The sequence below is a fragment of the Arachis ipaensis genome, chromosome B01, assembly GCF_000816755.2.
Source record: "Arachis ipaensis cultivar K30076 chromosome B01, Araip1.1, whole genome shotgun sequence".
Taxonomy (NCBI): domain Eukaryota; kingdom Viridiplantae; phylum Streptophyta; class Magnoliopsida; order Fabales; family Fabaceae; genus Arachis; species Arachis ipaensis.
Genome location: NC_029785.2, coordinates 60532650 through 60546784, shown reverse-complemented (window position 1 = coordinate 60546784; position 14135 = coordinate 60532650). Strand labels below are relative to the sequence as shown.

The following is a 14135-nucleotide window of genomic DNA, read 5'->3' as shown; positions in this document are numbered from 1 at the left end:
AAACATTATAATTTTTTTTTTGTCTAATTCTAGCCTAACTTAAGATATGGATAAAAGATCTTTATTTTTTTTTTCTTATATTTTTTAGTACTGTGAACAAATTGGATCTAAGGAATGGGCTCACATGTTAGGAGCATAGGAGTGAGTGTGTGAAGGAAAATTTGGGAAGAGTTAAAACTTATTTTGCCCCTTAAAATTTATATTTGGCCTCAATTTCGACTCCAAATTTCAATTTATCGAATTAAGACTCTGAAATATTGAATTGTGACTCATGTTTGTTCTTGGAGTTATCTCTGGTAACACCATTAATGAAAATTCTATTAACGAGGATATGATGTGGCACGTTGACTTACCAAAGTGTGTATCTACGTGGGACTCAATTTACCATGATAAAAGTGTAATGGTTAAATGATGTAGCAAAAATTAATGTTACTCAATTTAATCCATCCAAAGATGTTAAAACTCTAAGTTGTAGTCCTATTTTCCCAAAGCATTTGAAATTTTGTTAGAAATATGATGAGTTCAGGAAGCCAAGTTTCAGGGAGCTTTACAAGATCACGTTTCTATGGCACTTCTGTGAGGAACTGTAAATGTCGAAGATTGGAAAAGATTTTTGATTGGTGTGACTACGAAATACATCAAGTGTTTTGGTGGTCTAGGACGGATGTTAATGTTAAGAAACTCTTTTGTAGATGTCCAAATTATAATATAAGTTTAATATCTTCTTCTTCAATGTGTTACTACTGGTACTTTTATTTATCAGTATTTTAAAAAAATTTTCTTTTTCTTGATTGTTGAGGGATTGACAAAGTTCTAGGAGGATGTGGTGTGGCCTTTTTTAATGTGGTCAGATGACGAAGAAGAAAAATAATGATGATAATTGAAAAATAAATTTAGTATGAAAATTAATACAATAAAAACTGAAATGAGGTGTTTGAAACTATAAATTAATATTTTAACTTTGGCTATTTGTTTGTGTGTTTGTGAGTATTGTGTTTAGTGTAAATGTGACTAAATGTGGTTAGAAGTGTGTAATTAATAGTGTATATGAGTACTATAAACCAAAACATTGTAAAAGCAAATATTAAAAAGAAGCATGCTTTAGCTACTCTCGTACATATATATTAATGCAACTGTCAAGAAGTAAAACTAAATATCAAACCTATCAGGCTATTAGTACTATTCGTAAACTTTAATTCAAGTATCTACATTTAGATCCAAAAAAAGATATGCATAACCAATATTCAAAGGTATTGTTTGTTATAAATTGGCCAAAATAAACATAATAGAGTAGCAACAAAATATAATCCAAAAAAAACATGAAAAGACAAGTAACAAACAACATAACTATATTCCAATGATACAAGATAATTAAAATACACAACTATCCTAATTAGAATAATCCATCACTTCTAGACATAAATCACTTCTTTTTAGGAAGTTTAAATCCTAGACTCATTGTAAAGACAAACTTCATGAAATTAGTTATTCCTAAAAATATTCTAGAATTTACTCTTTGTATTAGGTCATAACTTGCTGAATTTGAAATTGGAAATACTTTTCTTTTATATTGCAGTTTATTGGGCTTTCTTTTCGGAATTATCTATAATTTAATGAGTGAAATACAAGTCCAAATCAGGTTGAGACATAATTAAAGTAAATAAATAATTAAAATAAACTTTAATTCCACAAATGTAAAAGCAACTTGGGTGGATTACTTGTTTTTCATCTTCTAGTTGTGAAAAAAGTAGCTAGAATAGCACAATCTTTGAATAAGTAGCAATATTTGTTAGAACCTCAGAAGTAGTAACATCAGTAGTTGGAGTAGGGTCATCGTCTCTCGTGCAAACTCATTCTCTGTGGTTTGATTTGCATTAAAAGCCCTTTTTTTTAGAAATTACAACTACTGCAGTAGCAAGAGCGGCTGCAATATCATCAGCCTTTTTGTAGGAGTAGTTTCTCTTGGTGTGACCTTTTATCTCACAATAACTATAAGTAAACTCCTTGTACTTTCTATTCAATTTGGTTGCTCCAGTCTTACTCATCTTACTTTCTAAAGGCTCTTCATCTACATCCTTTTGTCTTTTCTCTTTCAAAGGACTCAGCTTCCTCCAAATTTTTGGAGCTTGAGACCTATTATATTGAGACTTCTCCCACAATATTTGTCCATAAATAAAATTCAGAGAATGAATATATGTTTCTCTATAAGAAACTATGGTCAACCAAGTGTGACAGTAATCTTTAATATTCTCATTCAATTTAGCAATTATAGCACCTGCATAGACACATGGTATGTCTAAAACAGTTTACAATCGAATTAGAATTTGTCCAAATTATTTGAAGCAAATGATTATAAGAACAAAAAAATTTAGACAAAAACTTAGACATTATATTCTCATATCAGCCGTCACAAATAGTAATAAAAAAGTAGATAAAATTGAGCTAAACATTAAATTTTACCTTTTGCATGTTCGACATAAAGCACCAGCCATTTTGCTTATAGTCACCTAGATCATCTAATAGAAGCTCCAAAAACCATCACCAATTCTCTTTGTTCTCTACGTCTATAATGGCGCAGGCAATGACATATATGGGGTTGTTGGCATCTTGTTCAACTGCGGAAGAATTTATCCTTCAAATTGAGTCCTTAAAAAGGCTCCAGCTAATTCTATCAGTGGACAACATTTAATCTTGTAGTCTTTCTTGCATCCATCAAAGCATATATACATTTTTTCAAAAACTAGATCCTTCACGTTGGGGTATTACTCCTATTTTTACAGTTGAGTCAGAATTACTTTCAAAAGAGTATCTGCAGTCTCTGACGAGTGTGTATTGTGCTGTCAAATTTTCATAAACAAAATTAAATTCAAAAGAGGACTTCAAAATTAAAATAGAAAAGAGAAGAATAATTGGGCACAAGGGCGACACGGCGACGTGGCGAGAACATAGAACAAAAACGGCACGACAGACCATCAACGAGTACAAAACGAAATACGAAATAACTAAAAGACATTACCGTGTTGCATAGTCACTAGCGAGAAAAAGCAGAACTTCAGCAAAGATAATGGAGGCAGAGATAATGACATATAATTCAATCAGATATCTTGTATATCTTGTATAATACAAAAATTTAAGAGAAAAAGACAAATCAATTCCTGATTTTTTGGTTTGTAAATATTTAAGCTTTTGAGAATTTAAAAATGTATTTAAATTTCTATTTTTGAACTCTGAACATATTTTTATTTAAATTTTTATTTTTATTTTAAATCAAATAAAATATTAAAATATAATTCAATCATTTATATTTGATATCTTGTATAATACAAAAATTTAAGAGAAAAAGACAAATCAATTCCTGATTTTTTGGTTTGTAAATATTTAAGCTTTTGAGAATTTAAAAATGTATTTAAATTTCTATTTTTGAACTCTTCAAAATCTGAACATATTCATAGTGAGTCTAAATTTAAAAACTCTCTCATATATGCATCCATATCAACTAGATCACTTAAATATATTTTCAAATTCTCGATAACACTCTTCATAAAAAATCCAAGACCTATTTCTCATCCTCTCAAAAGAAGGCCGAAACGCTAAACGCTAAAGACAGTTATTCTGATTTGATCCCTGTAGGAAGCTGCGATTGCGATATTCCCGTGTGTCAGTCGGCTAGCTAGCTACTCAGCTCGATCACTCTCTTTCTCTCTGTTGTGTGTTGTAAGTAGAAACCCTAATTTCGCGACGGGAAACACTCTCTCCCATAGGATGGAGGTAATGTAACCTCTTAATCTATCCCCCTGTCTTTCTCAATGTTTCTGTTGATCGTAATCGTTCTTTAATTTTATTTTATTTTTTGGAGTTGTCACGGAATCCTTAACATTGCTTTCAATATTTACTCTTTAACTAAACGTCTAAATAGAAAACTCGTTACTAATTTGATTTCAATCATCATTCCACTCCTGGATCCTCGAAACTATTCTTATATGGAATTTAAGTATTGTAAACTTTAATATTTTGTTTTATTAGTCATTATAAAACTATAAGTTAATGTTTTATGTTTAGAATGCATAAGACTTTAGACTAATGCATAATATTGTGTTATTTGTATTGATTTAAATATTTGGTATTATTAGACAATATTAGTATTGATTGTGATTTTGCTTTAGTATTAATTGTGGTTATGCTTTAATTTTAAAGAAGGGTTGGTTCTTGTTATATTTTTTTAAGTGAATTTTACCATGTTAAATAATAGTTGGAGTCTTGAAAATTTAGATATTTTTACATGCTAGCTTACAAAAAGGTATCAACGTAATGTAATGTTAACGGCCCGGTTTTCACCCGGTATAATTGTGGCCCGAAAGTGTATTGGTTTCATCGGGTCTAGGGTTGGGTTCGAGTCTAATAAATAAACCCGATGTATATTTCGGATCGGGTCTGGGTCACATCAAACCCGGCTTCACCCGGCCCATGTGCACCCCTACTTGAAATAGGGCAGAAAATCTTTCACTCAGTTATTCATAGTGAGTGAACTTGATTTATTTTGAATATGTTTTATAAACGGAATATTTTTGGGTGATCTTCAACGGGTTTGAGTTTGACCATTTTCCTCAAGTAGTAAGTAATCAACATTATTCATTTCCGAGAACTTCCCATAGAGGCTTAACCACTACACCAACTCTTCAGTCTGGATTTATAACGTTTATGTGGCGGTTGCTTTTGAGTTTTGATGAATACTTTATTACTTTGTATGTTTTCCCCTTTTTTAGACCATGAATTAAGCCCTTGATTCTCTTTTCCCTTTTCTCAAGGAAATGGTGAGTTAAGACAAAAGGAAGAACACAACAGCAATGTTACTTGCTTATGTTTCTTATTCACTTTGTATGTTCGATAAAATAAATAGATAAATACACAAGGATGAATCCAAAGTCCAAACTAAACTTGATATTGCACAAAGTACAGCAATATTGGTCTGGGAATGCCGTAAATCAAAACAAAGGGATGGTGGAGAATTTGCAGCGTTATGGAATAATCCAATCAAGAAAGGTAGCTGAAGTAATGGAAACTATTGATAGAGGTTTGTTCGTACCCAATGGAACCCCACCTTATGTTGACAGCCCAATCCCAATAGGCTATAATGCCACTATATCTGCGCCGCACATGCATGCCACCTGCCTTCAATTGCTTGAGGAGAATTTACAACCCGGGATGCATGCGCTGGATGTTGGCTCTGGTATAGTCCATGAACTATAATTATTATTTAAACATAATGTTTTAAGTATTCAACAGCAATAGAAAGTGCTTATTAGACCGGGTCCTAAATTTCTTTTATATTTTTATTCCATTGCTATTGCCATTCCTGGACTTTTTTGATAAGTCATGGACTGCATGGGATGAAAAGTTGAAGTTACAGTCCCAGTTTGATGAGATTGATTACTAATGGATTTATGATAATTGTCATTGATAGCTACCATAATTGTAAGGTTGAGCAGAAAACAGTTTATTTAGTTACCATAATTGTAAGATGTAAAATCATTGACTTTCTTTACTGACAAGGAAAAGGTATCTCAAATGGATTTCATTAGTCCCAATTCTAGGTGGGTATAGATATTGTATCCGTCAAGATGTTCTATGCAGAATTAAATGTTTATTTTGATATTGAATTCACTGCTTCTTTGCTGTGTACTCTATCTACATTTATGCTCATATTTCCATACTTTGGGCCTCTTTATAGGAACTGGGTACTTGACGGCATGCTTTGCAATGATGGTTGGACCACAAGGCCGTGCTGTTGGTGTGGAGCATATTCCTGAATTGGTTTCCTCCTCAACCGAGAATATTCAGAAGAGTGCTGCTGCGTCACTACTGAAAGATGGTTCCCTTTCTGTGCATTCTGGTGGTATGCTTTCTAAACTTGTTCAATTTTCGGACAGCAAAAGTACAGTTTCATTTTATGCATTTGAAGATATAGCCTGCATTTACTTTTTATGATTTGGTGGGTGAAGACGCAATTTTAGGTCATCGGTTGAATAGTTTTATTTTAACTAGTCCTGGAGTCAGTAGATGTGTATGTTTCAAGCGGTTGAGCTAACTAAAGTAGAATGTACAGATGAGCGCAAGCAATTATTTCTTGTTATTTGATGTATCTGTGTGTTGAGCATTTTCGTTGTCCATGGTGATAAATTTACATTAGTTTTGCTTCAATTGCATCCGTAATTTTGAATGTTTGAGGAATCGTTTCGTTGACAGATGGGAGGCAAGGTTGGCCAGAGTTTGCTCCTTACGATGCCATTCACGTTGGGGCAGCGGCCAAGGAGATTCCACAACCACTTATTGACCAGTTGAAGCCAGGAGGTAGAATGGTGATTCCTGTTGGCGTCCTATTTCAGGATTTGCAGGTTGTGGATAAGAACTCTGATGGTTCCATCAGTATCCGGACGGAGACTTCTGTTCGTTATGTGCCTCTAACCAGTAAAGAAGCTCAACTGCAAGGTTAATGGAGTGAAATAGATGGAACAAATTAATTGTGGAGATAAGTGGTTGGCTGTACCGTATATTGTCCAGAATTTATATAGCTAGAGTTTGTTGTCTTGAAAAAAGAATGAGTTCATGCTGATGATGAGGTGTCATAAATTCATGAATATCTATTTTCTGATCTATCCATCTATCTCTCTATATATATATGAAATTAACAAAATTGTATTTTCTATATGTAAATAGTCTCAAGTGTCCAAAACGTATGTTATATATTCAATCTGTTGATATAGATTTTCCAAATTTTATTTTACATCATTAGTCAATTGTTAATGGTTTCCTTTCGGTTCATTAGTAGTTAAATATACTATTCGAAATAAGTTATAGTTAATTATTTATACCGGTTTTGTAGCTGTTATTATTTGTGAAATGTTAGTTCATGTAATAATGTAAGCAAACTGACAATCTATAGCTCGCTTCCATGGTTCGTGGTGCTACCTCTTAATTGGATCTACAAAGTTCAAAGCTTTTGCTTGCTTGATAAAGCTTTCAACTTTCCAAATTATTTCTATCTAACTACTTGTTGCTGACAAGGTGTGTCAAGCTACAACCAACTTGTAATTCAACTATTCACAAAAAATTCGCAGCATTTATGCTAAATGCTAAAACTACCAAATGCAACGAGAACCAAACTCATGGATTTATCTGTAACAGATACGAATGGATAAGTTGATAAAGGATCAGCTTAACACTAAATCCCGGTACTTAAATCGTTGACATCCTCTTGAAATTAAGCACTTGTAAGATTTTGTGCAAGAGTAATGTCAGAACGATATGCTGATAACGTAAGAACTCATTCGCAACTCATTGATTACATTCACCATTGATTATGATGAAAAATAAAAGACAACAAAGAGTTTCTACAAAATCTCCAGAGATGGAATTATAATCATCTTGATCATCATCATTATCTGGATTCTGGACGTTTAATTAACAATGACATTAAAAAACAAGATTGACACTTTGTAAATCACTAAATCTAACCTTAAACCAGCCGCCAAAGAAGAAAAATAAAAACAAGATTGACATGTCCTCAGCCATAAACAAGCAGCACATACACACACAGGATAATTACTCGGATAATGACTCAGAAGCTGCGTCTGGGCCTATCCTCAGCAACACTCACTCTGAGTGACCGCCCATCCAAGCTCTGCAATATCAGAACCAACCATAAGCAACAAGTAGTCCTCACAATGCTTAGTTTTATTTGTTAAACCTTTATTTCAGAAAGGTTAGCGTTATATCTCCAACGGTCTTCAGTATTATCATTTACTAACAAAATACAAAGATATCACCTTCATTATTATTTAAATGACAAGGGAAGATTAAATTACTCTGTTAGTTCTTATAATTTCATTTTCTAAATTTGTAATCGAGTCCCTACACTTTAAAAGTTTTTTAATTTGGTCTCTACACCAGTTTTAAATTTATAATCACATATTTGTCGTTTCAAAAATGTTTAATTTAATAGAATAGGTTGAGGTATATTCGCTATTGGTGTGAGATGAATGAAAACATTCTAACATTTACTATTAAAAAGCATCTAATTACAAATTTAAAACTAATATAGAGAACTAATTAAAATCTTTTAAAATGTAGTGACCTAATTACAAATTTGGAGAAACTATAAAAGGTAACAGAGTAATTTAACCCTTTTATGAATAAATGGAAGTTCCAAAATCTTCACCTATAATCACAGAAAGTGAGGGTAATTTGTTGAAAAAACAAAGGAGGAAACTTTAGAAGTTGTGCTACCAATATAGAGGAACATTAGTGTGTAACGGTTTTAAATTGATGTTGTGATCACAGATGCAATTACTGCCGTGATGCATAATTGCAACTGCAAAGCACACTGCATTAGCAAATAGGAATTGTAGTTGCAGACCAAAACATAAAAGTTCCGTTTAATTATGAAGGCACGATGACATTGTTAAAGTAAGAATGTAATTTTTTGTGATACCTGGCCATCAAGAGCAGCAATGGCATCATTCATATCAGTCTCACTGGACATTGTGACAAAGCCAAAACCACGTGATCTACCAGTCTCTCTGTCATACACTATCCGAGCTTGCTCAACCTTACCATGTTCACTGAAAATTTGCTCTAGTCGAATATTATCAACATCCCAAGGCAAGTTACCAACATATACTCTTAACGAGGAATCAAAGGTGCGCGGTGACCGCTCCGGCTGCGATCCTCTTGGAGCAGCCTTATTAACAGTCAACGTTCTTCCATCTAACTCCTGACATAGAAGAAGGATCTCATGTCTCAACGAGCCGCAACAAGCAGCATTAGGGAAGAAGACATTAATAAGACATGTCATGCTTCCAGTAAAGGACTAAAGGGCATTTGGGCATTTCACATGTAAGACACACATTTGAACTCAGAAAAATGAGAAATTTCAAAAGACCTTTCTACAGGCACAAATGCTGCCTTACACACACATAATCATTACTTTAATTGTAAAGTTTCAGTTTTATTTTGTTCAGTAAATGTAAGGAGTACGGCAAAATCTGTCAACTAGTTTTATTCTGAAATTCCTCCCAATTCATGGTGATCATAAATTCCAAGAAAGTACAGACTAGAGCATCATTAGAGAACAACCAAAATGAAAGATAAAGCATGTACACCAACAAGCAAGATTAGCAAGATTAGCAAGACTAGGGTTAACTACTTTGAAGATAATCAAAATAAGTGAGAATACTTCCCCCATCTCATTGATACAGTAAATTGTACAATTGTCCAATATTCTTCAGAAATTGGCAAAATGCTTTGAGTAAAAGGAGTGTTGGAGGTTCAAAAGGAGCTAATAACATACTACTAAGAAAAGGTTGGCAGGTATAAAATCGAAGTTGGTTACCTAATATATACTACATTGGAGAAAAAAACAAAACAGATCAAACGAGATTTCATGCTACACTTGATCTCCCATGTTCTGCAGTTATTGATGCACACCTAGAAGCAACCTGTGAGGAATTTGCTGAGATCTATGCGGGGGCATATGCCCCCAAGAGTTCACGTAAACTCAAATAGCTTATGTAAACTTCAAATTGTAAAGCTCAACTTGTAAATTTGATTTGGGGGCCTAAACTAGTAAACTCATCAGAGTTTGATAACCATGCATGCACCAAGTAAATTTTGAGACTTTTCTCATTATAATATACAACATAGATGCATGCTTTGCAACAATTATCTTATAAGCTTTACTAAACATCAAGATAAAAAAATTATGTGAAACTCTTTACTATTGTCCTTGACCCTAGTATCTAAAATTTTCAAAACCAATCCATGAATTAGTACTCAATAATTGACAGTGCTTCTTACTTACAATGAGTAAACTCCCATTTCTAACCATAAAACTTTACAACGCTTACAAATTTACATGAATGAACGAAACTAGTTTTGGACCCACAAAAGATGATTTCTATGTGACAAAAGTACTCCAACAATTTTATTCATACGTAGATTTATCAATGTTATGAACTTTCATGGATAGAAATAGTAGTTTACTCTACTTACAACTCTACTATCTGCAACAATACTTTCTGTAATTCTATGGTACTAGCAATCCTCCTCAAAACACGTACACATGTAAATAATAACTTACATAGCCACTGAACTTCTCCACAGCTCTGTCAGCTTCCTCAACTGTACTCATTGTTACAAATCCAAACCCGCGACTCCGATCGGTTGCCCTATTGTAAATTACCTAACATCACAATGCAAGATCCACAATTCAGAACCAAACAGCAGTCACAATTTGAAAGTTGAAACTATGAAATTAAAACAAAAAACACAAGCATAAACACAAAAATAACACCATCAAACAAAAATCAGAAAAGGGAATTCATCAAAAGGAGTCTCACCTCGGCTATCTCCACCGTTCCGGCCTGCTCGAAGAGCATGGCAAGTCTCTGGCTATCAACATCAAAAGGCAAGTTACCAACAAAGAGTTTTGCATCCTCAGAAGTTTCATCAAACCCACCTTCCCCTTCTCCCTCACTACCATCAATCACAGCCTCAGTTTCATCATCTTGGTTTACCCATTTGGGTTCGCCTTCGTTCTCCCACGTTGCTTCTTCTTCTTCACCATCAACTTCTTGTTGCTGAGGCCAATCTGATGCTTGTGCGACAAAGGTGAGCATAGGAGAATGATGAATGGTCCTCGTGGTGAGGCATAGAGAGCGTGAAAGTGAAAGGAACGAAGAAGAATTGAAGGATGCAACTTGAAATCTGAGTGGTCTAGAAGAATGACGAAGTGAGTGAAAAGGGCAGTGTTTGGGTTTGGTGTAAAAGAGTGACGGGGGAGAGAGTAGCCATGATTGTGATGCCAATGTAAAGGACTTGAAGAGAGGCATGGTTGCCATGGAGAGGAGCTAGAAGAAGAAGAAGAACCTCAACTCCTCAACGATTGAGGATAAGGTGAATAATCAATTGAAATGAAAGGTTTAAAGACAGAGACAAATAGAGATGCGTCACTGTGTCAGCGGCAACCAAAATCATAAATATTTTTTCAAAAAAAGAAAATTCTCCGACAGATTAAATAATAACGGATAATATTGTTATTTCTTCTTTTATTAATTTAATTATAACATGCAATTTTTTAAACAGATTTATTTAATTTTTTTTGTGACTACAGATTTATTTAATTGTTGTGTATATTAATGTATTTAAATAATTTGATTCTTGTTATAATTATTTTTAAGAGTAAATAGCTATTTTTAACTATGAAAAATACAAAACTATTTATAAATAATTTAAGGGGATGTTTTTGGTAGAAAAAATATAATGTGGTCTTTAAAGCACTATGCAAAAAAATTTTTAATGTATGGCATAGATTGCTGTAGAATATAAGATGTTAGTATTGTTAGATTTGACCCAACATTAAACGTAATTACAAACCGGTACATGAGATGATCGGTTGGATCATGATTTCAGAACTTTTTTTTTTGTTGGAAGGAAGTATTGATGCGTGATTAATGTTTTTTTTTTTTTAGAGTTAGCCACATGGCCTGTGCTCACAGTCCACCCAAAAATTACTCTAATACAAATTCATATCTCCAAAAACCAGCTTGAATTACTATCCACAACCCACCCAAGCACTACTCCATATTTTAATGACGTTACCCAATTTTTTCTGCACAAGTTCATCTTCTACATTGACATATGAATTATTTTTAGAAAAGTTTGAAGGAAACCAAAAAAATTTAATAATAAACCTCAAGTGATTTCAAGAATTATTTTAATTTGGGGCTTGGTATATGTAAAATATTTGTAGTTTTTTTTAAATTTGAATTTATACCAAAGTTAATAATTTATTGAATAAAGACATGACATTACAGAAGATTAATAATGAAAAATATTATTGAACTAAAGAAGTGTTAATTAGTGTAATCAAAGAAAAAGGTTGAAGATGGACGTGAATATGAGTATGAAAGTTGTAACGCGATTTAGGCTGTAGTAGCAGCCATAAAAATTGTTAGTAAATAAAGCACCTGCATAGGTGAAATAATAGTAACAGTGTAGCAAAAAACAAAATGTATTGTTTTGGCAGGAATAAGTAGGTTAAATAATAGAATTCTTAAAAAGTTAAATACCAACATAAACTACATAATGCATGTGTAATTAATAACAAAAGGATAGATATTCATCAGCTTGCAAATTCCTAGTGGCATCGGACCTGAAGGATTGTGACCGATTTAACTAAGATGACCTTGAAGGCCCTAACACCTCCAGGTTTGAAGTTGCACAAAATTGCAAAGTTTTTTCAACCTCCAGAAATTACTCCAAAGCTAACGTTTCATGTGCCATTAAATCCAGTGTAGGTTGCTTCAACATCAATGTAGCCGTGTGCAAGGAAAACTGGGTGCCTCTGACCAGTGAAATGATTTAGATGAGGAACATTCGACTAATTGTAATATAGCAAAAGATCATTAAGAGATAGATACTATTGATGAAGCCACATACAAGAAAACTAATTAGTGCAAGTAAACAATGTTGGGAGAATAGTATTAAAAGAATAGATTGCAATTAGTTTGGCTTACCAACAAGTGGGAAGACAAGATGGGGCCAGTAAGATCCATCACGAAGAAGGGGCATTAGGTGGAGAATTTTTCAGCTATGGCTTTAGCTTTGTCGAAAGAAGGATTATTGATACATCTGACATGCTGGTAAGTGCCTTGCTTTTGATACCGTGGTTGTTGGTATGGCGGGGATAGTAGGTGTTTTCGCGGCCACAAAAGTCGAAGATACGCACTTGGAAATTAGAGTTGCCTATGTGTTGGAAATACAGCATGGAGTCCAGATTGATTTGATACCTTCGATAGAACTGTGGCCAACCTCGCGTCAATGCGATGCTGACATTTTGTCGTTCTTTCCAAAAGCACTGAATATGGACATCCCTTCCATCAGGGACCACCAGGTTTTGATCACTCGTTGTCGGTCGCTTACCCTTGCCCCTGGAGGAGGACATGTGTGCCTAATACAGAACAGAAAATAAGGTTCAGGGTGGAACTATTGGTCAACTGAAATAGTAAAAAAAATATAATAGTTGAGCTCCGGTATCTTATTTCAAACAGTACAATTTTTGGGTTCAGAGTAACAAGAACCAAGAAACCCTAAACATTAGTTCAGTTAGGGTTTCATCAGATAGGAGAAAAAAATGGAAGCAAAGGGTAGAAACATGCAAAAAAAGTATGAAATGTAGAATAGTGGATCTTAACTGAGTCAATTTACAGTCAGTGCAACTTTCAAGTTTAGAACAAAAAGAACAAAGGAAAGCAAACAGTCAGTGCAATTAGGTTTTTATGAAATGGTAAAATACCGTAAACCAATTAGTTAGAACAAACATGTAGAGAAGGTAGTAAACGCAAGATAGTGGATGTCCAGTAAATATTCTACAAACAGTGTAGTTTTTGGGTTTATGACAAGATGAACACTGGAATAGGAACAATCAGACCAATTAGAATTTTTTCTATCCATGGAAAAAAATTCGAAGGAACAAGAACAAAGATGCAACAGAAAATTGTGTTTTTATGATGTACAAAACAAGTGATATGTACTGAGGAAGGTAGTCGTTGGATATATTTGTTTCTATTTTTTATGAGACGGACATGGACACGAAATCCAAACAACGATTAATTAGTATTCGGCCAAGGGAAGCAATGGGGATTACCTCGTTAGTCTTCATGGCTGGAGTAACGAAATTGAATCAGGAATTCTTCTAACAGACGTCTTGGTAGTTGGAGCCAAAACGACAAAGTGAACTTGGTAATATGATGATGGAGAATGGAGTCCACAACTAATGCCATTTAGTGTGTGTGAATGATATCTCACTAAACCTTTTTTTTGTTTGCTCATGGGCCAAGGCGGTACAATGAAAACCTGACCCGACCATAAGTCTTGGGCTTAGGGCGGGTAATATTCTTTGGTAGGTGTGTTTTTTTGTTTTGCTTAGATGAGCAACTTTTTATACTAAAGGGCCTAAGTAGGAAGCATGCAGAATAAACTATTAATGGTTCATGAAAAAGATATAAAAGGAAAACAACAATAATAGTAGTAACATATAATAATAATAATAATAATAACAATAATAATAATAACAATGG

At 33.7% G+C, this 14135-nt stretch overlaps 2 protein-coding genes and 1 long non-coding RNA gene across 5 annotated transcripts; 1 reads left to right on the top strand and 2 right to left on the bottom strand.

The window, feature by feature from the left end:
- LOC107630878 (protein-L-isoaspartate O-methyltransferase 1) lies at positions 3551–6705 on the top strand. Of its 3 annotated transcripts, none has more exons than XM_016334157.2 (4): positions 3551–3768; positions 4898–5227; positions 5729–5893; positions 6244–6705. In XM_016334157.2, the coding sequence occupies exons 2-4, from the start codon at positions 4912–4914 to the stop codon at positions 6489–6491; spliced, it is 729 nt and encodes a 242-aa protein (XP_016189643.1). In that variant the 5' UTR covers positions 3551–3768; positions 4898–4911; the 3' UTR covers positions 6492–6705. The 3 variants fall into 3 exon arrangements, with proteins under 3 accessions (XP_016189643.1, XP_016189650.1, XP_020977594.1); XM_016334164.2 differs by having other exon boundaries at positions 3552–3768; positions 4957–5227; positions 6244–6655; XM_021121935.1 differs by lacking the exon at positions 3551–3768 and having other exon boundaries at positions 4879–5227; positions 6244–6655.
- Positions 7310–10993, bottom strand: LOC107630872 (28 kDa ribonucleoprotein, chloroplastic). Its single transcript, XM_016334151.2, has 4 exons — positions 10395–10993; positions 10136–10237; positions 8489–8770; positions 7310–7678 (listed from the first exon to the last, which is right to left on the bottom strand). Exons 1-4 carry the CDS (start codon positions 10893–10895, stop codon positions 7616–7618), a joined length of 948 nt encoding a protein of 315 aa, XP_016189637.1. The 5' UTR covers positions 10896–10993; the 3' UTR covers positions 7310–7615.
- LOC107618225 lies at positions 11936–13856 on the bottom strand. Its single transcript, XR_002361917.1, has 2 exons — positions 12573–13856; positions 11936–12400 (listed from the first exon to the last, which is right to left on the bottom strand). It is a non-coding gene; the product is annotated as an uncharacterized LOC107618225 (long non-coding RNA).